General features: G+C 42.3%; 1 protein-coding gene across 1 annotated transcript in view; it reads left to right on the forward strand.

Moving 5' to 3' along the window:
- Positions 1 to 22094, forward strand: part of LOC128518710 (sialoadhesin-like) — a 1187000-nt gene extending 1164906 nt beyond the window's left edge. Inside the window, exons 20-23 of the mRNA XM_053491953.1 lie at positions 8571 to 8859; positions 11171 to 11440; positions 20078 to 20347; positions 21817 to 22094. Coding sequence (XP_053347928.1) covers positions 8571 to 8859; positions 11171 to 11440; positions 20078 to 20347; positions 21817 to 22094 — 1107 coding nt within the window. The remainder of the gene's footprint in view (positions 1 to 8570; positions 8860 to 11170; positions 11441 to 20077; positions 20348 to 21816) is intronic.
- The last annotated feature ends 1518 nt before the right edge of the window (positions 22095 to 23612 follow it).

Genomic DNA, 23612 nt, shown 5'->3' on the forward strand with positions numbered 1-23612 from the left:
GTGAAATTATCTCTAAAACAATATTGTTTTACATATTACATATGTAATGACCCCTCCTGAGGATATAAAGCCTCATTATTGAATTTGTATAAATCAGATCTACCACAGCAGATAATAAACTATGCTATGTCATAACCGAAGCAAACACCACGATTATGCCTCGTTTCGTTGAGTGTTGCGAGGCAACGGACCACGCGCCTAATCGGCGGGAACGTGGTTCACTTGGCCGCGGTGTATTATAAACCTGCGGGATGTTTCACTGCTTATGCTCATGTAATAAAAGCGAGGGAAATGTGGAAGTGATGTGTGGCCACTGAATGAGAACTTTCCACCACCAAAGATTTCGGTAACTACACTGAGTGTAACATCTGCGTAGTGACACTAAACAGCTGAACACCTTCACTTTTCCGTTTATCTCTGAGAAAAAAAGCTGTATTTTGTTTGTTTATATTTAGAATGTTTATAAAAGTACACAAAGTAGGCGCGCGCACACACACATCCACACACACACACACACCTCCCCGGAGCCTTCGGTCAACATCTAATGACCATCGATATGCAAATGAGTCAAGACGTAGCCTAACGTGGTGTCGTGTCGGATTTCAGCGGTCACGGAGAGGAAAGACTTTGAAGCAGTTGCAGCGTTTTTCAGTTACAACAAGCACAGCGATTTCCGTTTACCTCTGAAAAAAAAAGCTGTATTTTAGTTTGTATATATTTAAAGTAACACCTTCCAACCACCTCATAGTCTATTGTTAGTTTTAATGATTTGGCAGAAACTAATTATCACTACATAAGTACCCCAACACCATTGATCATGAGTTTTGGTTGAAACTAATTCTATACATGCAACAGAAAACGTAGATGCAGATTCTCTCTCTCTCTCTCTCTCTCTCTCTCTCTCTCTATATATATATATATATATATATATATATATTGGTCTGTATCCACACTTAGCGGTCACGGAGTGAATTTATATATTAATCTAAGCTTGAACTTATCAACATTGTTTCGTTCAGATTCCGCTTCAGTGTGTTTCTTAATCTTTCCCTTTATATATATATATATATATATATATATATATATATATATATATATAATTTATTTTTTTCAAATAAAATCGCTATTACTTGACCCTGAAGTTTAGTTTAGCACACAAAAAACTGAAAAGTCCTTTCTGGTAAATCAACTGCATATGTAGTTTATTTACAGCAATTAATTAAAAAATGAATATATATTGTACAGTACAAGGTAAACACGAGAAAGATTACAAAATGAAAAAAAAAACAGTGTCTTCTTTATAAACAGCTTATGTGCGTCAAGATGCTGAAATCCCTTGCACGTTGCCCCTCAATTTTGTGCTTCCATTTCAAGTGGAGAGATATTTGACCGACAGCTTAGAACAAAAGAACTGTAGGTGTGATCACAACCCCCTCCGAACGACCGTGCCATCAATCACTGACCACCTCAGAAGTTCCCTCCAATGTATGCTGATGTTTTGCAAGTATTTTTGAGTGTAACATCTGCAAGTATTTTTGCAAAACTATGGCAGTCTCTTGAGAGGTGGTTGGAATGTGTTATTCATTTATTTATTCTATACAAGGGCACTAACTACACAGACCAAACTGATACCTTATTGTATTCTTATACTCATCGCTGTGCTTGTTGTAACTGAAAAAACACTGCAAATGCTTCAGGGGAGGTGTGTGTGTGTGTATGTGGGTGTGTGTGCGCGCGAGCGTGCGCTGCAGCCTGTGAATGAATACACAGCCGAGAACAGAGACATGAGGGACATCTAATACCGTATTGTGTAGTGTCCCTTTCTCAGCGGATTTTTCTGCTTCCGCAGATCAGTTTATCAACTTGTAATATATTAATTTTAAGAATATATTAACATGTGCAGACATTTAGTTGAGGGGGCGCTGCCCCTCTTGCCCCTGAATAGATCCAGCCTCGATTACACACACACACACACACACACATACATTTTATATATATATATATATATATATATATATATATATATATATATATATATATATATATATATATATCATGCATCTTTATACATTTGAAATCTGCATCTACAATATAGAATTAGTTTCAGCTGAAACTCATGATCAATGGTGTTGGGGTACTTATGTAGTGATAATTAGTTTCTGCCAAATCACTAAAACCAACAATAGACTATGAGAGGTGGTTGGAAGGTGTTACTCTGAATATAAACAAACAAAATAATTTTTTTTTTAGGTAAACGGAAAAGTGAAGTTGTTCAGCTGTTTAGTGTCACTATGTCATAATCAGTGAAACAACGTGGACTCATCGCTGTGCTTGTTGTAACTGAAAAACGCTGCTTCAAAGTCTTTCCTCTCCGTGACCGCTGAAATCCGACACGACACCACGTTAGGCTACGTCTTGACTCATTTGCATATCGACGGTGATTAGATGTTGACCAAAGGCTCCGGGGAGGTGTGTGTGTGTGTTTGGGTGTGGATGTGTGTGTGTGTGCGCGCCTACTTCGTGTACTTTTTATTCATTCTAAATATAAACAAACGAAATACAGCTTTTCGTTTCTCAGAGGTAAACGGGAAAGTGAAGGTGTTCAGCTGTTTAGTGTCACTTTGCAGATGTTACACTCAGTGTAGTTACCGAAATCTTTGGTGGTGGAAAGTTCTCATTCAGTGGCCACACATCACTTCCACATTTCCCTCGCTTTTATTACATGAGCATAAGCAGTGAAACATTCCGCAGGTTTATAATACACCGCGGCCAAGTGAACCACGTTCCCGCCGATTAGGCGCGTGGTCCGTTGACTAGCAACACTGAACGAAACGAGGCATAATCGTGGTGTTTGCTTCGGTTATGACATAGCATAGTTTATTATCTGGTGTGGTAGATCTGATTTATACAAATTTAATATTGTTTTAGCGATAATTTCACGGAAGCGAGTTCAGAACTAAATCGCTGCCCCTGCACCACCCGAGACGTTAATAAATTTTCTTCATACGATATAAAATTAAGTAGAGCTTTTTGTTATAGTACGAAGCCCCTAGATGGACAAAGGAGGAGAAAAACGGCAGAAAAAAAGTCATGCCAAAAACTTTGGGTTATAATGCAAAACATGTATTGTTTTTTTATGCCGTTTTTCTCTCTTCCTTTGTCCCCTTGGAGATTCTGTAGTACATTTTTCTCAGTTGAATATGAAAAAAGATACCGCTGATTATCAACGCGGGAATGAATGGCACATTGTCCAAGTGCAAGTTTATCTTGGAGCTAAACTATTTGCTCTTGGTGAAAGCGCCATCTAGCGATCATTGTGTGTCAGCAACAGCTTCCCATTCAAAACAATAGGCGGTCAAATGACCGCTGAACCGCGTTATTAGTAGGTGACACTGGCGCGGCGCTTCTAGTGTTAAAGCAACATACTGTATAAACACATAAAACTCTCTTTTGTTGATTCCAAGATGGCGCCGGTGAGGTCGGCTGCCGTCACGACTGCTCCGACCACCTCCGACCAGGTCGGCTGCTGTCACGACTGCTCCGACCACCTTTTCTCTGTTTTTGTTTTTTAAGTTAGTTTTCAGTGTTTTAAAATCGGCAAACTTACCACCATGGAGTACATTAGTTATGATAGAGACACTCTTGTTTCTATTGGTATACAATGTACTCACAATTTGACGTTTTTAACTCCGGATTCGAGCTGGCCAACTGAGATCCTGAGGGAGAACAAAGGATGCGACGCGAAGCGGCGGCCCCGAGGGAAACGAGCCGGCGTCAGGAACAGGCTGAGAGCCCGTGCACACCGCACACCTCTGCCTAGCATCCTGCTCGCCAATGTCCAGTCACTGGAAAACAAGCTCGATGACCTCAGGGCTAGGGTAAAGTTCCAGAGAGACATTCGGGACTGCAATCTCCTCTGCTTCACCGAGACATGGCTGAACCCAGCGGTGCCGGACCACGCCATCCAGCCAGCCGAGTTCTTCTCGGTTCACCGCGAAGAAGGGGAAGTCAAGGGGAGGCGGTGTGTGTTTAATGGTGAACAGCAGCTGGTGCAACAGCGCAAGCGTTGTTCCTCTCACACGCTCCTGCACACCAATTCTGGAACTACTGTCCATCATGTGTCATCCTTTTTATCTACCTCGGGAGTTTACATCGGTCATAGTCAGCGCCGTTTATATTCCACCACAAGTGGACACGGACACTGCCTTATGTGAGCTGCATGAGGCACTCACACAGCACCAGACACCGGGACGCTGCGCTTATTGTGGCGGGGGACTTTAACAGTGCCAACCTCAAACGCACAGCGCCGAACTTTTATCAGCATATCACCTGCCCCACTAGGGGCGATAGGACACTGGATCATTATTATACAGCGGTCAAGGACGGCTACGAGGCACAATCTTGCCATCCGTTTGGTAAATCCGACCACGCCGCCATCTTCCTCATGCCAAAATACAAACAAAGGCTGAAACAGGAAGTTCCAATTCAGAGGGAGGTCGCGCGCTGGACGGACCAATCGGTGGCCGCGTTACAGGACACACTCGATGACGCAGACTGGGATATGTTCCGAAACAGCTCCGACGAAGACGTCAGCGTGTTTACGGAAGCGGTTGTGGGATTCATTGGGAAATTAGCGGACGATACCGTAGAGAAAAAGACTATCATAAGGTTTCCCAACCAGAAGCCGTGGGTGAATAAAACCATCCGCGACGCTCTGAGATCTCGCACCGCTGCCTACAACACGGGACTCGCGTCGGGGGACATGGAACCATACAAGGCTGCGTCATACAGCGTCCGGAAGGTGGTGAAAGAGGCAAAGCAGCGCTACGGGAGGAAACTAGAGTCACAACTCCAACAGAGTGACTCTAGGAGCCTGTGGCAGGTATTAAGGACAATTACGGACTATAAAACACCAACAACCGGTATGACGAACGCGGACGTGACTCTGGCAGACGAGCTGAACACCTTCTATGCTCGCTTCGAGGCTGCAGCTAAAGACGCTAGCAATGCTAATGCTAGCGGCGCTAACGGCTGCAGACAGGAAGACACTGCCAGCACCGGAAATGCGTTCATCATCACCGAGCATGACGTGAGGAGAGCCTTCAAGAGAGTGAACACCCGGAAAGCAGCAGGACCAGACTTACTCACCTGGACACTAGGAAAGGGAATGTTAAAATGCTTTTCATCGACTACAGCTCTGCATTTAATACCATAATTCCCTCCACACTCACCACCAAGCTGGAGCACCTGGGACTCAGCTCATCCATGTGTCAGTGGATCTCCAATTTTCTGACTGGCAGACCACAGGCAGTAAGCATGGGTGGACATGTCTCAGCCTCACTCACTCTCAGCACTGGAGCCCCCCAGGGTTGTGTTCTGAGCCCCCTGCTGTACTCTTTGTACACCCACGACTGCGTGGCCACTACCAACTTCACCGCCATCATCAAGTTTGCTGACGACACTGTCGTAGTGGACCTGATCACCAACAATGATGAGTCGGCCTACCTAGAGGAGATTGTAAATCTGGAGAACTGGTGCCAGAGGAACAATCTCCTCCTGAACGTCAGCAAGACAAAGGAGCTGATAGTGGACTTTAGTACAAAGCAGGAGAGGAACTACCAGACCCCCATCATCAATGAGAACCCAGTGGAGAGAGTGGACAGCTTCTGATACCTCAGTGTTTACATCTCGCAGGACCTGTCATGGTCCTGTCACATCAACACCGTGGTAAAAAAGGCCCGGCAGCATCTTTACCACCTCAGACGCTTGAGAGACTTTAGACTGCCCTCTAAGGTGCTCAGGAATTTCTACTCCTGTACCATAGAGAGCATCCTGACGGGAAACATTACGACCTGGTTTGGAAACAGCACCATGCAGGACAGACGAGCTCTACAGAGGGTGGTGCGATCAGCTGAGCGCATCATCTGCACCGAGCTCCCTGACCTGCACTTGATCTACAGCAAGCGGTGCTGGACCAAGGCCAGGAAGATTGTGAAGGACCTCAGCCATCCCAACAATGGACTGTCTGTCGTAGTGGACCTGATCACCAACAATGATGAGTCGGCCTACCTAGAGGAGATTGTAAATCTGGAGAACTGGTGCCAGAGGAACAATCTCCTCCTGAACGTCAGCAAGACAAAGGAGCTGATAGTGGACTTTAGTACAAAGCAGGAGAGGAACTACCAGACCCCCATCATCAATGAGAACCCAGTGGAGAGAGTGGACAGCTTCTGATACCTCAGTGTTTACATCTCGCAGGACCTGTCATGGTCCTGTCACATCAACACCGTGGTAAAAAAGGCCCGGCAGCATCTTTACCACCTCAGACGCTTGAGAGACTTTAGACTGCCCTCTAAGGTGCTCAGGAATTTCTACTCCTGTACCATAGAGAGCATCCTGACGGGAAACATTACGACCTGGTTTGGAAACAGCACCATGCAGGACAGACGAGCTCTACAGAGGGTGGTGCGATCAGCTGAGCGCATCATCTGCACCGAGCTCCCTGACCTGCACTTGATCTACAGCAAGCGGTGCTGGACCAAGGCCAGGAAGATTGTGAAGGACCTCAGCCATCCCAACAATGGACTGTTTTCTCTGTTGCGGTCTGGGAAACGATTCCGCTCCCTGAAGGCCAACACAGAGAGACTGAGGAGGAGCTTCTTCCCACAGGCGATAAGGTCTCTCAAACACATCACACCACACAGGAATAATGTCTTTTAAACATTGACACTGACTGGACAATCATGGACAAATTCATGCAATACATATTTACATATCTGAAGCCATTGCACATGTCACTTTATACAATACATGTTTACCTGCCATTGCACATGACACTTTGCCACTCTGACACTTTAAGACATTTTAATGCCCCTTTAAAACATTGAATTTTTTTTATATATATATATTCCCCCCCCCCCCCCATTCCTATATTCTATTTTTGTGATATTTTTACATGCCCTTATTTGTACAGTTGTTAATTTCACTAGTTACATTTATTTTCCTTTGTATTTTATTTTTTTTTTATTAATATTTATTCCTTATATATAGTTTTTTTATTTTCTTTTTAAGGTCACCGGCGGTCGTATAAGCATTTCACTGCATATCGTACTGTGTATGACTGTGTATGTGACAAATAAAATTTGAATTTGATTTAATAAACAGACAATGCCTTTTTGACAGACAACATGCCTGAGTGTTTGACTGTATCAGCTGGCATCAGTAAGCTTATTAATGCACAGCGGACAGTTCTTTTTTCTGTTCTTTTGTTCTTTTATCTTTAAAACTTTAAAGCTTTACATAAAGTTCACTGTATTAATACATCACTTTGCTCACAATTTGCCTAAGTGTTATATGAAACTTAATGTTATGTGCCTTTCATTTTGAGTGTCTGGTATTCAAGTGATTCTTTATGTTTGTTGTGTTTTTCCCATTTATTTATTTTTTTGTTGTTGTCTTTTTTGTTTTGTTTTCTGTGGCAAGTTATCACATTTTGATGCTGGTAGGTAGTAGTAACTTTTAACCACCAATCATAAGGTGTCATGCAGGTGTGTGTAAAGTACATGCATTCTGGTTATTTGATAGAGTTTTGTCTGTGTTTCAGGTGTACTGGGTAAAGAGTGTTGGGGTGTGACTTATACTCCTGAACATGTGTGTGCCCTGAAAGGTACATCGATTGATCTCTCCTGCTCCTACAAACACCCTGCAGGCCTTACAGTGGTAAAATCAGTCTGGTTCATTAAACAGCAGGCTGATGGTGAGTTTGTGGATGTGAGAGAGGATGAGGAGTATCAGGGCCGAGTGCAGTACACACAGAGCTCCCAGAATAACTGTAGTCTGAGAATCACTAACCTGAGAGAGAGAGACGCTCAAACATACAGATTCAAATTCTACACTGATGATCCTACAGGCAAATACACTGGAAAACCTGGAGTCTCTCTGTCTGTTACAGGTAACGTGTACTGTATACTGTACATTTACTCTAGAAAATCAGCACAGTATAGATGGGAATAATTATGACTCATGCCTATTAATTTCAGATCTAAAGGTTACAGTATCAGACTGGAGAGACCAGTACATGACACTGAGCTGTATCACCACCTGCACTCTGTCTAACAACCCCACTTACATCTGGTACAAGAACGGACAGCGTGTGTCTGACTGTAAATCTGCCTCCTGCTCTGTAGCTGCAGTCAGTGGTGCGGTCAGTTACAGCTGTGCTGTTGAAGGCCATGACAGTCTCCTCTCTCCTCCAGTGTGTGAGTGTGTGGATTTTACTCTCCTCAATCAAACTACATCTATATCTTTATCAAATGCTGATCCTGAACACACTCCAGCTGATTCAGGTGTTTTATTTCTAGCTAAAAGATAATACACTCATGTCACCCAGTGACAGGAAGTCACAAGGCATAGAGGATGAGACACAAGCTATTAAGCAGAACGATTGGGTTACCTAGAGTTTTACTTTAAGATGATTAGGAAGGTTTTAACTACTGTATAGCTGTTTATTCTAGGTACTAATAATAATTCTGCATCTTTAAAAACAGATGAATAAACTAATTCTAATTCAGGTGTTTTATTTCTACTCAGATTCCCCTAAAAACACCAGAGCAGTGGTTCTTTCCTCTGAAGACACAGTGGAGGGGGATTCAGTGACTCTGAGCTGTAGCAGTGATGCAAACCCTACTGTTCTCACCTACGCCTGGTTTAAGCAGAGAGCAGCATCAGACACACTGCTGACAACAGGCCAGAATTACAGCATCAGCAACATCAACCCCCAACACAGCGGACTGTACTACTGCACTGCTCACAACCAGCTGGGGCAGCACAACTCCACACCAACAGAACTGGATGTTTTATGTAAGTGCAGTTTAAAACTTCAGTGTGACTGTACAGAGTGGATGATTTTAAGCAAAACTGACTGATGTTTCTGTGCTAAAACTTACAAGTTCTGAACCACAGTTTCAGGGAGCAAAAATAAACAGCATGTTATTAAATAAAACACTCATATAATAACTCAAAGTTGAACATTTTAAAATAAGATCATCAGTTAAAAAATAATATATATATATAATATAATATATAATTTTTTATATATATATATATATATATATATATATATATATATATATATATATATATATATTCTTTTTTAAAGATCCAAGTCCAATTGTGTGAAAGAATGTAGAAATGATAGATGTAGAAAGAAAATTAATTAAACCAAATAGTAATAATAATAATAAAAAAAAACACATACAAACTTGGGATTTGAGACATTAGGTGACACATTAATAGTGTAACTGGCAAGCTTAGCAACAGCAAAAGGCCTGTAAGCCCAGGGAAGACAACTAAAGTAGATGATGAAGAATTATGTCCATGGTAAACCCTTTTACAACACCTGTAACACCTTACAAAAAAACACTTTTAATGAGGTAGGCCTGTCATTGTCTACAGTCAAAAGATGGCTTTATATGGCTATTTAAACAAATGCTGCAAAACTGACAGGATGCTACTTCATACTGCAAATGCATTATAGCCCAAAAGATACCCTGTCACGGGTTGCAGCCGCAGTGGTGGACCCAAGTGCAGAAGAGGGCAAAAAGTGATTCGTCGAGGTTTGTTATGACGAGACACGCTTGAGTCCATGCATAAGGCAGACGTGACAGTTAGGTTAGAAGCCTGCTCGTGCCGGCTTGTGTAATTTAAACTCGAACTGAATGCGGAAGCAAAGAGCCAGTGTGAGATGAATGAGCTCTGCAAAGAGAGCCGGCATTTGTAACTTGAGCTCGAGTGAAATGCGGAAGGTCAGTACCGGGGAAATTCGAGAGGGCAAATGATCCAAGATGTGGCGAAGATGCGTTCTTTGAAATGAGTCGAAGTTAAAAAGGAGAAGGCAAGGCAAGGCAAAAGGCTTGAATATTGAAAATGGTGAGTACACAATAATCTGTTGAGGAGGTGTAGTCTGAGTGCGAGTTAAGTAGGGAGGAAAGGTGATTATAGATTGAGCTCTGGTGTGCAGAGTGGAGAATGAGGAGGTGAAAAGCAATCAGCGGGGCCGGAGTGCACAGATGATAATGGCAAAGCTGTGGGTTGGTGGGTCGTGACATACCCAAGGCAGTAAAAAAAAAAAGGGATATTCTTTACTGGCCAAGTCAGTCACCTGCTATCAACCAAGTAGAGCATGCATTTTAGTTACTGAAGACAATACGGAACGCAGAGAAGACCCACAAACCAGTAACAGCTGAAGGCCTCATCTCAAGAGAGGAAGCATATGGGTTCCAGACTTCAGACAGTTGTTGACTGTATTGGGTTTTCCTCCATGTTTTAAAGGCAATTCATATAATTGTGACTTTTTGCATTATTTATGAGCACACCCTCACCAAAAAAGGGATTTTCTTTGTCAAAAATTAAAATTCTTTGCCAAATAAATTGTTTTTGACACTTTAGTCAAATCATTTGAGTTAAAGCTGAAAGTCTTGGTTTTCTCAAAATTAATGTGGTGGTGTACAGAAGCAAAATGGCAAAAAAAATTTACCTTTGTGCCAAATGTATCTACCTTTTGTAGGAGTGTCATTACTTTACTTACTATTTTTCCATCTGCATTTCCATGCTAAAGAGCCACACATGGACTGCATCATCTTTAAAAAGATTTCTACAATAAGAAATAGTCTATAATAGTGGGCCAGCTAGATGCATTTAGGGGCCGCAGTAAACCATCAAGTAGCGGGATTGACATGTAGTCCACTGGTAGCTCGGTTGATATTGGACTACTGGAAGATCACAGGTTTAAATCTTCAGCATAATGAAGATGCCACTGTTGGTCACTTGAGCAAGGTTGAAATGTACAAAGTAATGGCAGAACAAGATATATTACAACTACTGTAAATGAGGAAGCTAGAAGATAATACACTCATGGCACCCTGTGACAAAAAGTCACAAGTCATTAAAGGTGAGAGACAAGCTACAGTATTACGCAGAAAGATTGAGTTGCCTAGATTTTTACTCAAATACTTAAAACTATAACTATTATAAATAACACCTATAATTTTTATTAAGATCATAAATGTTATTTGCTGTATCTATTTTATTCTAGGTACTTAATTAAAATTCTTTACCTTTAAAAACAGCTGAACAAACACCCTTTGATTCAGGTGTTTTATTCCTAATTTAGATTTCCCTAAAAACACCAGAGCAGTGGTTCTTTCCTCCGGAGACATGATGGAAGGAGGTTCGGTGACTCTGAGCTGTAGCAGTGATGCAAATCCTCATGTTCTCACCTACTCCTGGTTTAAGCAGAGAGCAGCTGCAGACACACTGCTGACAACAGGCCAGAATTACAGCATCAGCAGTATCAGCTCCCAGCACAGCGGACTGTACTACTGCACTGCTCACAACAAGCTGGGACGGCACAGCTCCACACCAACATTCCTGGATGTATTATGTAAGTAAAGTGTACAACATTTTTGTAGATTGATGAACCACAACCAGACTTGTAGGAAGTTCCAGTCCTGAACTATCGAACTGTCAGGTCCCCAGAGAAACAGTTGCCAACATCAGTCGAGGCAAGAACCATCTTCTAGGTAGAGATAATCATCCCCAGACACCAGACGCATCCCAAAGAGACACACAGGGCATCCATGTGACGAGATCTCGAACCAGAAGCGGAGCACCAGAATGGGTCAGACAGGTCTAGAGGGCAGAGGGAGTCTGGATCACTGGCAGCTCAGGAACGACTTGACCTTGACTAATCAAGCAGATAAAAGGTCTGGAGTTGGTTTTGAATGTTAAATTTGCATTTGAAAGCTGTTAACTCAAACCCTCAACATAAGGTATCTATGAAGGTAGCCATCATTAGACTTAAAAAAAAGTAAATAAGTAAATAAATAAACCCATCATGGAGATAGCAATATACAGTATATATATATATACAGATGTGGCCATTAAGACTGCGCGTGTTTTCCCGCGAGACGCCGCAATTTAGCGCGCGGCGTGCCGCGGATTGCCCTAAGCAACATTCGGGAATTTACATAAATGTGTTGTGCTTCACTGAATATCCGCCAGATGGTGCATGGAAGGACTTTATCTAAAAGCCGGACCAAGTACTGTACAACGAAGAACTGTGTATAATTACTTGCTTCCAATGCTGAAGCAAACATGAATTTTATTTTGCTTTACAACAGATCTTTCATGATGTGTGTATATGTGCTTCATATTATTTTCATAATGATGAAATGGGATGCCCAAAATTCGTGCTTTAAAATTCTTAGTAAGTTTCTTATATATTTTTTGTAATGTTTTAACAGGGACAAAACAGTGAAAGACATGGCAATGTCTCGGTTTAAATGGTGTTGAAATTTATTTAATTTCCTGATAGTAGGCTATCTGATAGACTTAACTATGCGAATGTCCTGATTCGTGAATATGCCAACATATCTTATTTAAAACGTAAAAATGTGTCGACATCATCAGAAAACATGAATGAACTATATATATTATATTATTAAGTAAATATTATTTTATGAACACGAACTTCTTCGGGATTTTTATAATAATCATCATATTTGCTGTTTGTGTCCAGCATTTAATAATTATTTCATCCATTATTTAACCACGGCTGGAAATAATAGCTGGAATGTGATGTGATTGTGAATTCATGACTGAAATAAAGCTGTTCGTCTTTTGTAAAGTACTTTCACTTTACAAAAGGCAGCGTTTTTATTAAAAGCTTGATAAACGCGTGTTGTACAGTATATACAACACGACAGCGCGCGCAGTTACTCACTTCTCACCATTTATGTAGGTCTGCTCGGACTTATTAATTCGTTTTAAACCCCTCAAAAATGCGTGTGTATACAGCTCAAAACCTCCATCAGTTATTAAAGATAGCATCTATTTAGAAAAAATGCCCCAGTGATTTCGGAGCGTCAGGAAATCTCCCGGCGCTCTGCGCATAACACCGGGCCAACTCATGTCGGAAAGAAGTTATAAACGGTTTCTAAACGTGGACTATTGTTTAGAAATATTATATATTATATATTAAAATATTATATATTTTACTTATAATATTTGTTAATTTAATTTAAATGAGGTTTGGTCTCAGGGCTTCGATTCGGCGTTGTGATTCTTCTCTTTAATTTACTCCATAGTTTTAATCAGCGCTCAGCCGCATGCATGGAGTTTTCCAGAGCGCACCGGCAGAAGTAGACTAATGATTATGAACGCGTCGAGAAAACAGCAAGCAGACTGACTCTGACCATTTTAAAAAACGTTTGCGTTAATTTTCTGACGCGCTCAAGTTCACCAAAAACAATACAGAATAGTGCACCTTTTATTTGCTTTCAAACATTTAAAAAATCACAACGTTTTGACGGTCTGACCAGCTATTCGTGTGCTTCGGCCCCCAAAAGAGGGGTTTACCAGCGACCAAGCATACGCTCAGTAGGTGAATTGTGGAGGCCATCTCCATGGCTTATGGTGCAGTTGGTGAAGCCTCTTCGCTCTCAGTCCGGGCGCACTCCACCAGAGGTATGGCGGCCTCCAAGGCTCTGGCTGCGGGGGCGACACCTCAAGAGGTCTGCGACGCCGCGGGGTGGTCCACCCCGCACACATTTGTTAAGTTTTATGCTGTCGACCTCGACCCAACTCCGTCCTCTCAGCTCAGGCCAGGCACCTATAAGCATGGCGGAGTGGGCATTCTCGTCCCCATAGCTGTCACTTCGTGACGCGGCTCGAAGTTCCCCTGAAAGGGAACGTCTCTAGGGTTACGTCCGTAACCCCAGTTCCCTGAAGGGGAACGAGACGCCGTGTCACGTTGCCATACTTATATGCGCCTGGGCGCTTGTGAGCTTCGGAAGCTGTAGTAGCTTTGTCTGACACCTTTTTATACTCTTCCGCGTGCCGACGTCAGACGCGGCTGCGTCGCTAAGGCGATGTATATATGAAGTTGATTAGATATGTCTTCAAGACGCGATTTCTGGAAGCAATCCCCCATAGCTGTCACTTCGTGATGCGGCGTCTCGTTCCCCTTCAGGGAACTGGGGTTACGGACGTAACCCTAGAGACGTTAGTACACAGTGAAACGAAACAACGTTCCTCCAGGACCAAGGTGCTACATGCAACATAAACTTACAACATAAATTAACAGAGAAGCTAAACTAGCTAACTAAGAGGCCTAGTTAGCTGGCTAGCAGAGACAAGACAGATAGTCCTAACATAAATTACAACATTAATTAACAAAAACTAACTAAAACTAATTAACTAAGGAAGACTATCTACAGGTTCTACAGACAACAGACAACATAAAGTGCACGTGCAAATGTGCAACAACAAAGTGCGACAACAACGACATATCAGAACATAAAATGGTGTTGAGGTAGTAAACACAGCAGCAAGAATTGAGGAATATTGTGCAAAAGAGATAAACAGTGAAGCATTTACAGATTTGTGTGTACGATAGTTTGGTAGTGTAGGTCAGTGTGCCTGCGCTTGTGTTGATTAGTCAGTCCAGTCTCAATGTTTTGATGTAGTTGAGTTAAGCTGAGTGATAATGTTTATGTGTGTGTGTGTGTGTTTATCGGTTCAGTCCCTTCTTGTTGAGGAGACGGATGGCTTGTGGAAAAAAACTGTTGCACAGTCTGGATTTGTGTGCCCGAATGCTTCGGTACCTTTTTCCAGATGGCAGGAGTGTGAAGTGTGTGTGAGAGGGGTGTGTCCGATCAGCCACAATGCTGGTGGCTTTGCGGATGCAGCATGTGGTGTAGATGTCCTCAATAGAGGGAAGAGAGACCCTGATGATCTTCTCTGCTGTCCTCACTATCCGCTGTAGGGTTTTGCGGTCCGATATGGCACAATTCCCAAACCAGACAGTGATGCAGCCGCTCAGGATGCTCTCGATAGTCCCTCTATAGTAGGTGGTCAGGATCGGTGGTGGAAGCTGGGCCTTTCTCAGTCTTCTCAGAAAGAAGAGACGCTGTTGGGCTTTCTTGTGCAGGTAGCTGGTGTTGAGGGACCAGTTGAGGTCCTTCTCCAGGTGCACAGCCAGGAATTTGGTGTTTTCGACAATCTTCACAGAGGAGCCGTTGATGCTTAGCGGAGAATGGTCGCCTTGTGTCCTCCTGAAGTCAACAACCTTCTCCTTTGTCTTGTCAACATTCAGAGACAGGTTGTTGTCATTACACCAGTCCGTTAGCCTCTGCACTCCCTCTCTGTACGCTGACTTGTCGTTCTTGCTAATGAGACCCACCACGGTCGTGTCATCAGCGAACTTAATGATGTGATTCAAACTGTGTGTTGCTACACAGTCGTTAGTCAGCAGTGTGAACAGCAGGGGACTTGTGGGGCCCCAGTGCTCAGTGTGGTGGTGCTGGAGGTTCAGTTTCCGATCTGTACTGACTGAGGCCTTCCGGTCAGAAAGTCCAGGATCCAGTTGCAGAGGGAGGTGTTCAGGCCCAACAGGCTCAGCTTTCTGATCAGTTGTTGGGGGATGATAGTGTTAAATGCTGAGCTGAAATCTATGTACAGCATTCGAACGTATGTGTCCTACTTGTCCAAGTGTGTGAGGGCAAGATGGAGTGTAGTGGAGATGGCATCGTCCGTTGAGCGGTTAGGACGGTACACAAATTGCAGTGGGTCCAGTGAGGGGGGCAGCAGGGTCTTGATGTGTCTCATGACGAGCGGCTCGAAGCACTTCATGATGGTAGGTGTAAGTGCAACGGGATGGTAGTCATTGAGACGGGACACAGTAGACTTCTTGTGCACGGGGACGATGGTTGCGGCTTTGAAGCATGTGGGAACGACGGCGCTGCTCAGAGAGATGTTGAAGATGTCGGTGAGAACATCTGCCAGCTGTTCAGCACATTCTCTGAGCACTCTGCCTGGGATGTTGTCTGGTCCAGCAGCTTTACATGGGTTGACTCTGCGTAGAGTTTTCCTGACATCCGCTGTAGTGAGACACAGCACCTGGTCGTTCAGAGAAGGGGTGGTCTTCCTTGCCGCCACGTCGTTCTGCCTGTTGAACCAAGTGTAGAAGTTGTTTAGCGCATCTGGGAGGGAGCCATCACAGTCACAGGCAGGTGATGTAGTCCTGTAGTGAGTGATGGCTTGTAAGCCCTGCCACATGCGCCGTGTGTCGCCGCTGTCTATGAAGTGGTTGTGGATTCTCTGGGCGTGTGCGCGCTTCACCTCTCTGATGGCCCGAGAAAGTTTGGCCCTTGCTTTTCTAAGGGCCACCTTGTCTCCCGCTTTGAAGGCAGAGTCTCGGGTCTCCAGAAGTGCATGCACCTCCGCAGTAATTCACGGTTTCTGATTGGGACGTGAGATGATGTTCTTGGAGACAGTGACGTCATCGGTGCACTTGTTGATGTAGCTGGTCACTGATGACGTGTACTCCTCCAAGTCAGTGCAAGTAAGTTGCAGCCTCCCTGAACATGTTCCAGTCAGTGTTCTCAAAACAGTCCTGAAGAGCAGAGATGGCTCCTGCCAGGTTTTCACCTGTTTTAGAACCGGTTTTAAACGCCTGACAAGTGGTCTGTATGCTGGAATTAGCATAACAGAAATGTGGTCTGAGTAGCCGAGGTGGGGGCGGGGCTCTGCCCGATATGCGCCGGGGATGTTTGTGTAAACAAGATCCAGCGTGTTTTCCCCTCTCGTTGCAAAGTCCACATACTGATGAAATTTAGGAAGCACTGACTTGAGATTTGCATGGTTAAAATCTCCAGCAACAATAAACAGTCCATCCGGGTGTGTATTTTGCAGTTCACTGATCTTTGTATACAGTTCCCATAGCGCCTCCTTTGCATTAGCGCTAGGTGGAATGTACACTCCGATAATGAAAACAGTGGTGAATTCCCGTGGTAAATAAAAAGGTCTGCATCTAACAGTCACAAACTCCACCAGCGATGAGCAATAACTAGAAACTAGCACAGAGTTCTTGCACCATTTCTTGTTGATGTAAACACACAAGCCGCCACCGCGAGTCTTACCGCACAGAGCTGCATTTCTGTCAGCGCGAAACGAGGCTAGCCAGTCTAGCTGAATAGCGGCGTCCGGTACTCTGTCGCTGAGCCATGTCTCCGTGAAAACAAAGACACAGCAGTCTCTAACCTCACGCTGTGTAGCCTGCTGTAGTCGGATGTAGTTCAGTTTATTGTCCAGGGGGCAGACGTTGGATAGGATGATGGACGGGAGAGCCGGCCGGCTAGGGTTTGTTTTTGTTAGCCTAACACAGACTCCCGCCCGCTTGCCGCGCTTCCGCTTCTGATGTCCCCGCAGCAAGCCGAGGTCGCATAGCTTTTCCCACAGCTCATCGTGGAACTTAAGTTACTGAAGAAAGACTGAAGTCAGAAACACCCACAAACAAGCAGCAATTCAATTTAATTCAAATTTACTTGTATAGCACTTTTAACGAGTGACATTGTTCATAAATCAAAAAAAAATATTTAAGTTTGTATAAGATGTGAATGTGTATGAATCAAAATGATAAGACTGTCCCTGATGAGCCGAGGACAATGGCAACAGTGGCAAGGAAAAACTCCCTGAGATGGTAATAAGAAGAATCCTTGTGGGGAACCGGACTCAACAGGGAACCCATCCTCATTTGGGTGAAATGGATAGCAGGGTTGATCTACATCATGCTGTGTGAAACTGGAAGTTCAGTATAACAGGAGATGTGTTTAAGTTAAAATTAAGTCCAGTTTGTTATTGGAGGTTCAGGTAGACTGAACTATCAAGTGACTAAAGTCACAAGTTCAATTCAATTCAATTCAATTTTATTTATATAGCGCTTTTAACAATGGTCATTGTCTCAAAGCAGCTTTACAAAAAAAGAAAAGAAAATATTTGGAAGTGTGTATGTGTGAGAAAAATGTGTCTAGATAATAATTAGATGAATAAATAATGAATGAAATGTCTCTGATGAGCAAGCCAAGGGTGACGGCGACGGTGGCAAGGAAAAACTCCCTGAGATGGCAATAGGAAGAAACCTTGAGAGGAATAACACTCAATCAGGGAACCCATCCTCATCTGGGTGATAACAGATAGAAATAACATCATGTGTGTTGTGCAGGTGAAAGTTCAATATAACAGAAGTTGTGTAGATTAACATGAAGTCTAGTTCAGCACAGGGAGTCAGTAGGTGCAGAGGGCAGATGGGGTCTGGGTCACTGGAAGCACAGGAGCAGGATGTGTAGCTCCAGCCATCATAAAGCAGAATCCAGCTGGAGCTGGTCCTTCTCTGGATGCCTCAGAAACCTCGCAGGGTTGGCCTTTGTCTACTAAAGCTGGCACAATCTCCAGATGCCTCGAAATGGGTAGAAAAATACAGAAAAGATGAAGAGAATTAGCGTAGTTGCCATTCAGGATAGGTGTTTTGGAGCTAAATATGAAAATGCCCTGCCCCCTTTTGTAGATTTTTAAATTCTGGGAATTACCAGAAGTCCAAAGTTTTGTGATCTTAAGGAACGTGGTGGATTGTAGCGTATCAGAAGACTGGTTAGGTATGTGGGAGCTAAACCATTTAAACCCTTGTACTGTATGTAAGTAGTACTATTTTGTAAATAATTCTAAACTGAACAGGTAGCCAGTGCAGGGATGATAATATAGGTGTTATATGATCATATTTTCTGGATCTAGTGAGAACACTGGCAGCTGCATTTTGAACTAACTGTAGCTTGTTTATTGAGGATGCAAAACAACCACCTCGTAATGCATTACAAGTCCAGTCTTAAGGTCATGAATGCATGAACTAGCTTTTCTGCATCAGATACGGATAGGATACTCCTAAGTTTAGCAATATTTCTAAGATGGAAAAGGGTTGTTTTTGTGATATTGGAAATATGATTTTCAAAAGACAAGTTACTGTCTAATATTACGCCCAGGTCTTTTACTGTTGAGCTGGTAGTAACAGTACATCCTTCTAAACGCAGGCTGAATTGTGAAAGCTGTTGTGTGCTGGTTTTTGGGCCGATAAGTAATATCTGTCTTATTTGAATTTAGTAAAAGAAAGTTATTGGTCATCCAATCTTTTATGTCCTGGACACACTAGGTTAATCTAGACAACTTGGGTATTTTGTCCGGTTTTGTTGAGATATATAATTGGGTATCATTAGCATAACAATGGAAACTAATCCCATGTCTTCTAATGATGTTACCCAAAGGAAAGCATGTATATTGAGAACAAGTCCTCAGAGAACAGCTGTGTGCATCAGCTGAGGACAGGACCATTTTGTGGAAAAGTGGAATTATCCCCTGTCACCACACACATCCCAGTCAGACCACACGGGGCATCTCCAACTGGAAGCGGGACACCAGGATAAGTCAGACAGGTCCAGAGGGCAGAGGGGGTCTGGATCACTGGCAGCTCAGGAGCGACATGTAAAGCTCGACAGAGAGACAGGTAGAGAGAAAGAGAGAGAGAGAGGAAGAGAGAGGGGAGAAGAGAAAGAGGAGGAGAGAGCAGAAGAGAAGGAGAAATGGCAGTTAGGTATGGTCACTGTCACACAATGTATAAAGTGAATGTATATTTAGTGCAGAGTGCAAGCAGGGACTCCGGTAGGACTAACTATAACAGCATAACTAAAAGGCACAGGTAATAGCAGCTGAAGTAAGGGCCTGGCAAAGCATCTCAAGAAAGAAAACTCAGCATTTGGTCATGTCCATGACTTCAGACAGTTGTTGACTGCAAAGGATTTTTAACAAAGCAAAAAAAAAAAAAGGGTTGTATGTATAATTTTTTAATGGATAATACCACACTTTTTTCAAACCCCCTTGAATAAGAGCTGAGAGTATTAACTTTGCTCACATCTTAAGCATTTAATTTTACTTTCGACGTGGTGGTGTACATCAGCCAAATGCCAAAAACTAATTAATTTAATTCCAGAATTAATGGACCTGACTGTAAGTGTGTTATTATTTCACTCATTGTTAGTTGTGAAATGCCAGACCTATCTGCATTTTTTTGTTTTTTCGAAGGTCATAACTACTCATAGGCTATTTCGTTTTAGGTACAGTAGTAATACAAATGCTACACCATTTTTAAACAACTGATCACTCCAGCTGATTCAGGTGTTTTATTTCTTATCAGATTCCCCTAAAAACACCAGAGCAGTGGTTCTTTCCTCTGGAGACACAGTGGAGGGGGATTCAGTGACTCTGAGCTGTAGCAGTGATGCAAACCCTCCTGTTCTCACCTACTCCTGGTTTAAGCAGAGAGCAGCTGCTGACACACTGCTGACAACAGGCCAGAATTACAGCATCAGCAACATCAGCTCCCAGCACAGCGGACTGTACTACTGCACTGCTCACAACCAGCTGGGACAGCACAACTCCACACCAACACTCCTGGATGTGTTATGTAAGTGCAGTGTAAAACTTTTGTGTAGTTGTACAAAGTTGATGTTTTTAAGCAAAACTGACTATGGTTACTGTACCAAAATCTATTTGGTCCTTAACCACAGTTTGAGGGGGCAATGTTATTAAATGAAACACTTAGATCAAAATATTTATACACAAACATGATCATCAGGTAAAATATCATTCTTTTATTAACTGTAAAAAAGACATTCTTGTGTTTCAGGTCTTTCATAAAAATTAGATGCTATCACTTTCAGTTACATTTTTAAATATTTAATTAATAGTTGTGAAAAGAAAAATAATGAAATTTGTGAAACACCAACTGACCAAAAAGCACCTGCTCTGCTATTTTATCCAAACTCTGTGAGTAAATTAGTCTTAAACCTACTCACTTAAGGCAGTTAAAATGTCACTTTTTTAAAAAAATAATCTCACTTGTGCTGTGTCCCCACATTGTCATCCCATGTGGCAGGAGTAACTTATTTTATATAATTGATTAGAAATAACAATTACGGCAGGTGAAATAACAACATTGCTGTATGTGTTGCTCAGTAAAATGCAACTTTTTTGATGAAATTTTTTTTTTTTCAAGTTTTATTTAAAGTTAAATGTTAGACTTGTGTGTTGTCTATTGTTTAAATGCTGCACTTGCACTTTTTAAGGGAGAAAGCTAATGTTATAAGTAACAGGCAACACTTAATTAGTCATGTTCAATTCAGTTGTGAGGTATAAAACTTTTAAATTATTTTGAATTACTTTGAACAAGTTATTTTTAAAGGTTCAATTTCTTAAAATGAAAAAAGAAAATGGAAAAAAATAATCAGAATATTTATAATTTATAGTGTATAATGTCATGATACTGAATTCCACCTAGGCATCATATTATTGTATCAGGTGGTGACTGATGATCCCTACATGACCCTACTGGTCATGCCAGTGGTTGCTGTAGATAACATTAAGCATGTAAAAAGGTCTTAGAAGATGAACTTAGTTATTGTATGGCCAGTTGGCCAAGACAGTAGGAAGATCCACTTTAGGGAGCGTGCAGGAGCCACTGCCCCTGCAGGCCCACTCCGTCACTCTCCCCTCCGCCATCACTCGCCAGCCTTGTGTCTGAATTTTTCCTAATAAACTGATGCTTTTTTCCGTAATACCTTGGCTCGGGTCTGGGTGTCTGTGGTGCCACCCTTGCGAAAGATCTTACAAGCGCTATACTTACTGCCAAAGATTTAGTTAAAAGCTGTAAAACTGATTTAAAATGCAGATTTATAATGATCCACAACACAGTGAAAGCCATACAAGGCAAAGAAATTGAACATTCTTCACTGGCCAAGGCCGTCACATGCTCTCAACCCAGTTGTGCATGTCTTTTACTTACTAAAGACAAGACTAAGACAGAATTACCCACATAAAAGTCAGCAGCAGTTGAGAAAACACACCCCTTGATTCAGGTGTTTTATTTCTTATCAGATTTCCCCAAAAACACCAGAGCAGTGGTTCTTTCCTCTGGAGACACAGTGGAGGGGGATTCAGTGACTCTGAGCTGTAGCAGTGATGCAAACCCTACTGTTCTCACCTACTCCTGGTTTAAGCAGAGAGCAACTGCAGACACACTGCTGACAACAGGCCAGAATTACAGCATCAGCAACATCAGCTCCCAGCACAGCGGACTGTACTACTGCACCGCTCACAACCAGCTGGGACAGCACAACTCCACACCAACACTCCTGGATGTGTTATGTAAGTAAAGTGTACAACTTTTTTGTAGTAAGTGTCATATTTTAAAAGAACTAAGGCTATTTTTAATTCAAAAATTATCTTAAAGCACTGCTAAATAATATATATATATATATATATATATATATATATATATACAGTATATATCAGCTCTGACACTCCATGCTGAATAAAACATAAACATAAACTTCAATAACTAAAGGTTATTAATTTTTATAGGTTTTACTTTATTTCATTAGGATTTGATTTATTAATATTTTTATTTTATTTTACACAAATACAAGTACAAATAGAATTAATTTCTGTTAACAGACTTTTTAAAGCTTTTCTTTATCTCAGGTACTGAGGAGGGCTCAGCAGTGGTTTGGAAGTTGTATGCTGTATGGGGAGCTGCTGCACTCGTTCCTGCTCTATTTCTATCTCTTCTTACTGCCGTTCTGTGCATTAAGTGAGTGACTGAATTGTTTCTTCATGATTTCATGAATCTGCACCATAAACTTAATCCAGTATAAATCAGAAACAGATTAAACATGCCTTTTTCTATGACATAGGAAGAATAGGAATAGAAGGAAGAGAAGAGCAGAGATGGACACATATCTTGAGGTACTAAGAAACATTTTTACTTTGTGTCTTCATCTTCGTCAAGTTCTACGTAAAGTTCTATAAAGCTGTTATTTAATTGTTTCTAACACACATCTCTTGATAAGTTTATGAGAGTATAAGTTCAACATTTGTCATATATACATTACTGCTCATTGAAATTCTTTATTCTTTGCATATCTCAGCTTCTTATTAAAAGGTAGGGATCAGAGCAAAGGGTCAGACATTATATGGCACTCCTGGAGCAGACAGGGTGTTTTGTTCAGGGCCTTGCTCAAGGGCCCAACAGTGGTAACTTGGCGAAGTTGGGGATTGACTCTTCAACCGTCTGATCAGTAAGCCTTAACACACTGAGCCACAACCACAACCTTCAACACATCATCAGTAATGTAACTTGGGGGACATTGGGTGTTTTGGGTCTTTGAACAAAAGACACCCTCGCCCAGGTGACCCAGCAAGGAGTGATCAGCCCGGAGCTTGTGTCTAAGTAGGTTTGTGTTGTCAACAGGTCACCCTCTAAATGCACAGCAATCTAGACATCTGCAGAATCATGTTCTTAATGTGCAGCTACCTGATGCTACCTGACCAGGGACTTGAGTGATGTGTGAAGTGACTGGCTTGCAAAGCCTCTGCATCTTTATAGGGATGCATCCAGTTCTACACCCCCAGCTTTGTCATTTCCTTGCCAGCCCCTCGTATTCGGCCATCTTTATTTCAAAGTTTTCCCCTGTCCTGTCATTCCAGTGAAGAGTCAACTCTTGTTTCTGACAACAGAAAAATGTTTGGTTGCTGGTTGATGATGCCTGCTGGTGGAAATCCCTAAGATAATGAAATCTACAGTATAATGGCTCTCAACAGGTATTCATGATGCCGGCAGGAATCATGCTCTCCCAGAGCTTTTGGCTGATCAATTGCCTCATGTGCCTTCT

Source organism: Clarias gariepinus, chromosome 3 (genome assembly GCF_024256425.1).
Source record: "Clarias gariepinus isolate MV-2021 ecotype Netherlands chromosome 3, CGAR_prim_01v2, whole genome shotgun sequence".
In the NCBI taxonomy this organism is placed as follows: Eukaryota; Metazoa; Chordata; class Actinopteri; order Siluriformes; family Clariidae; genus Clarias; species Clarias gariepinus.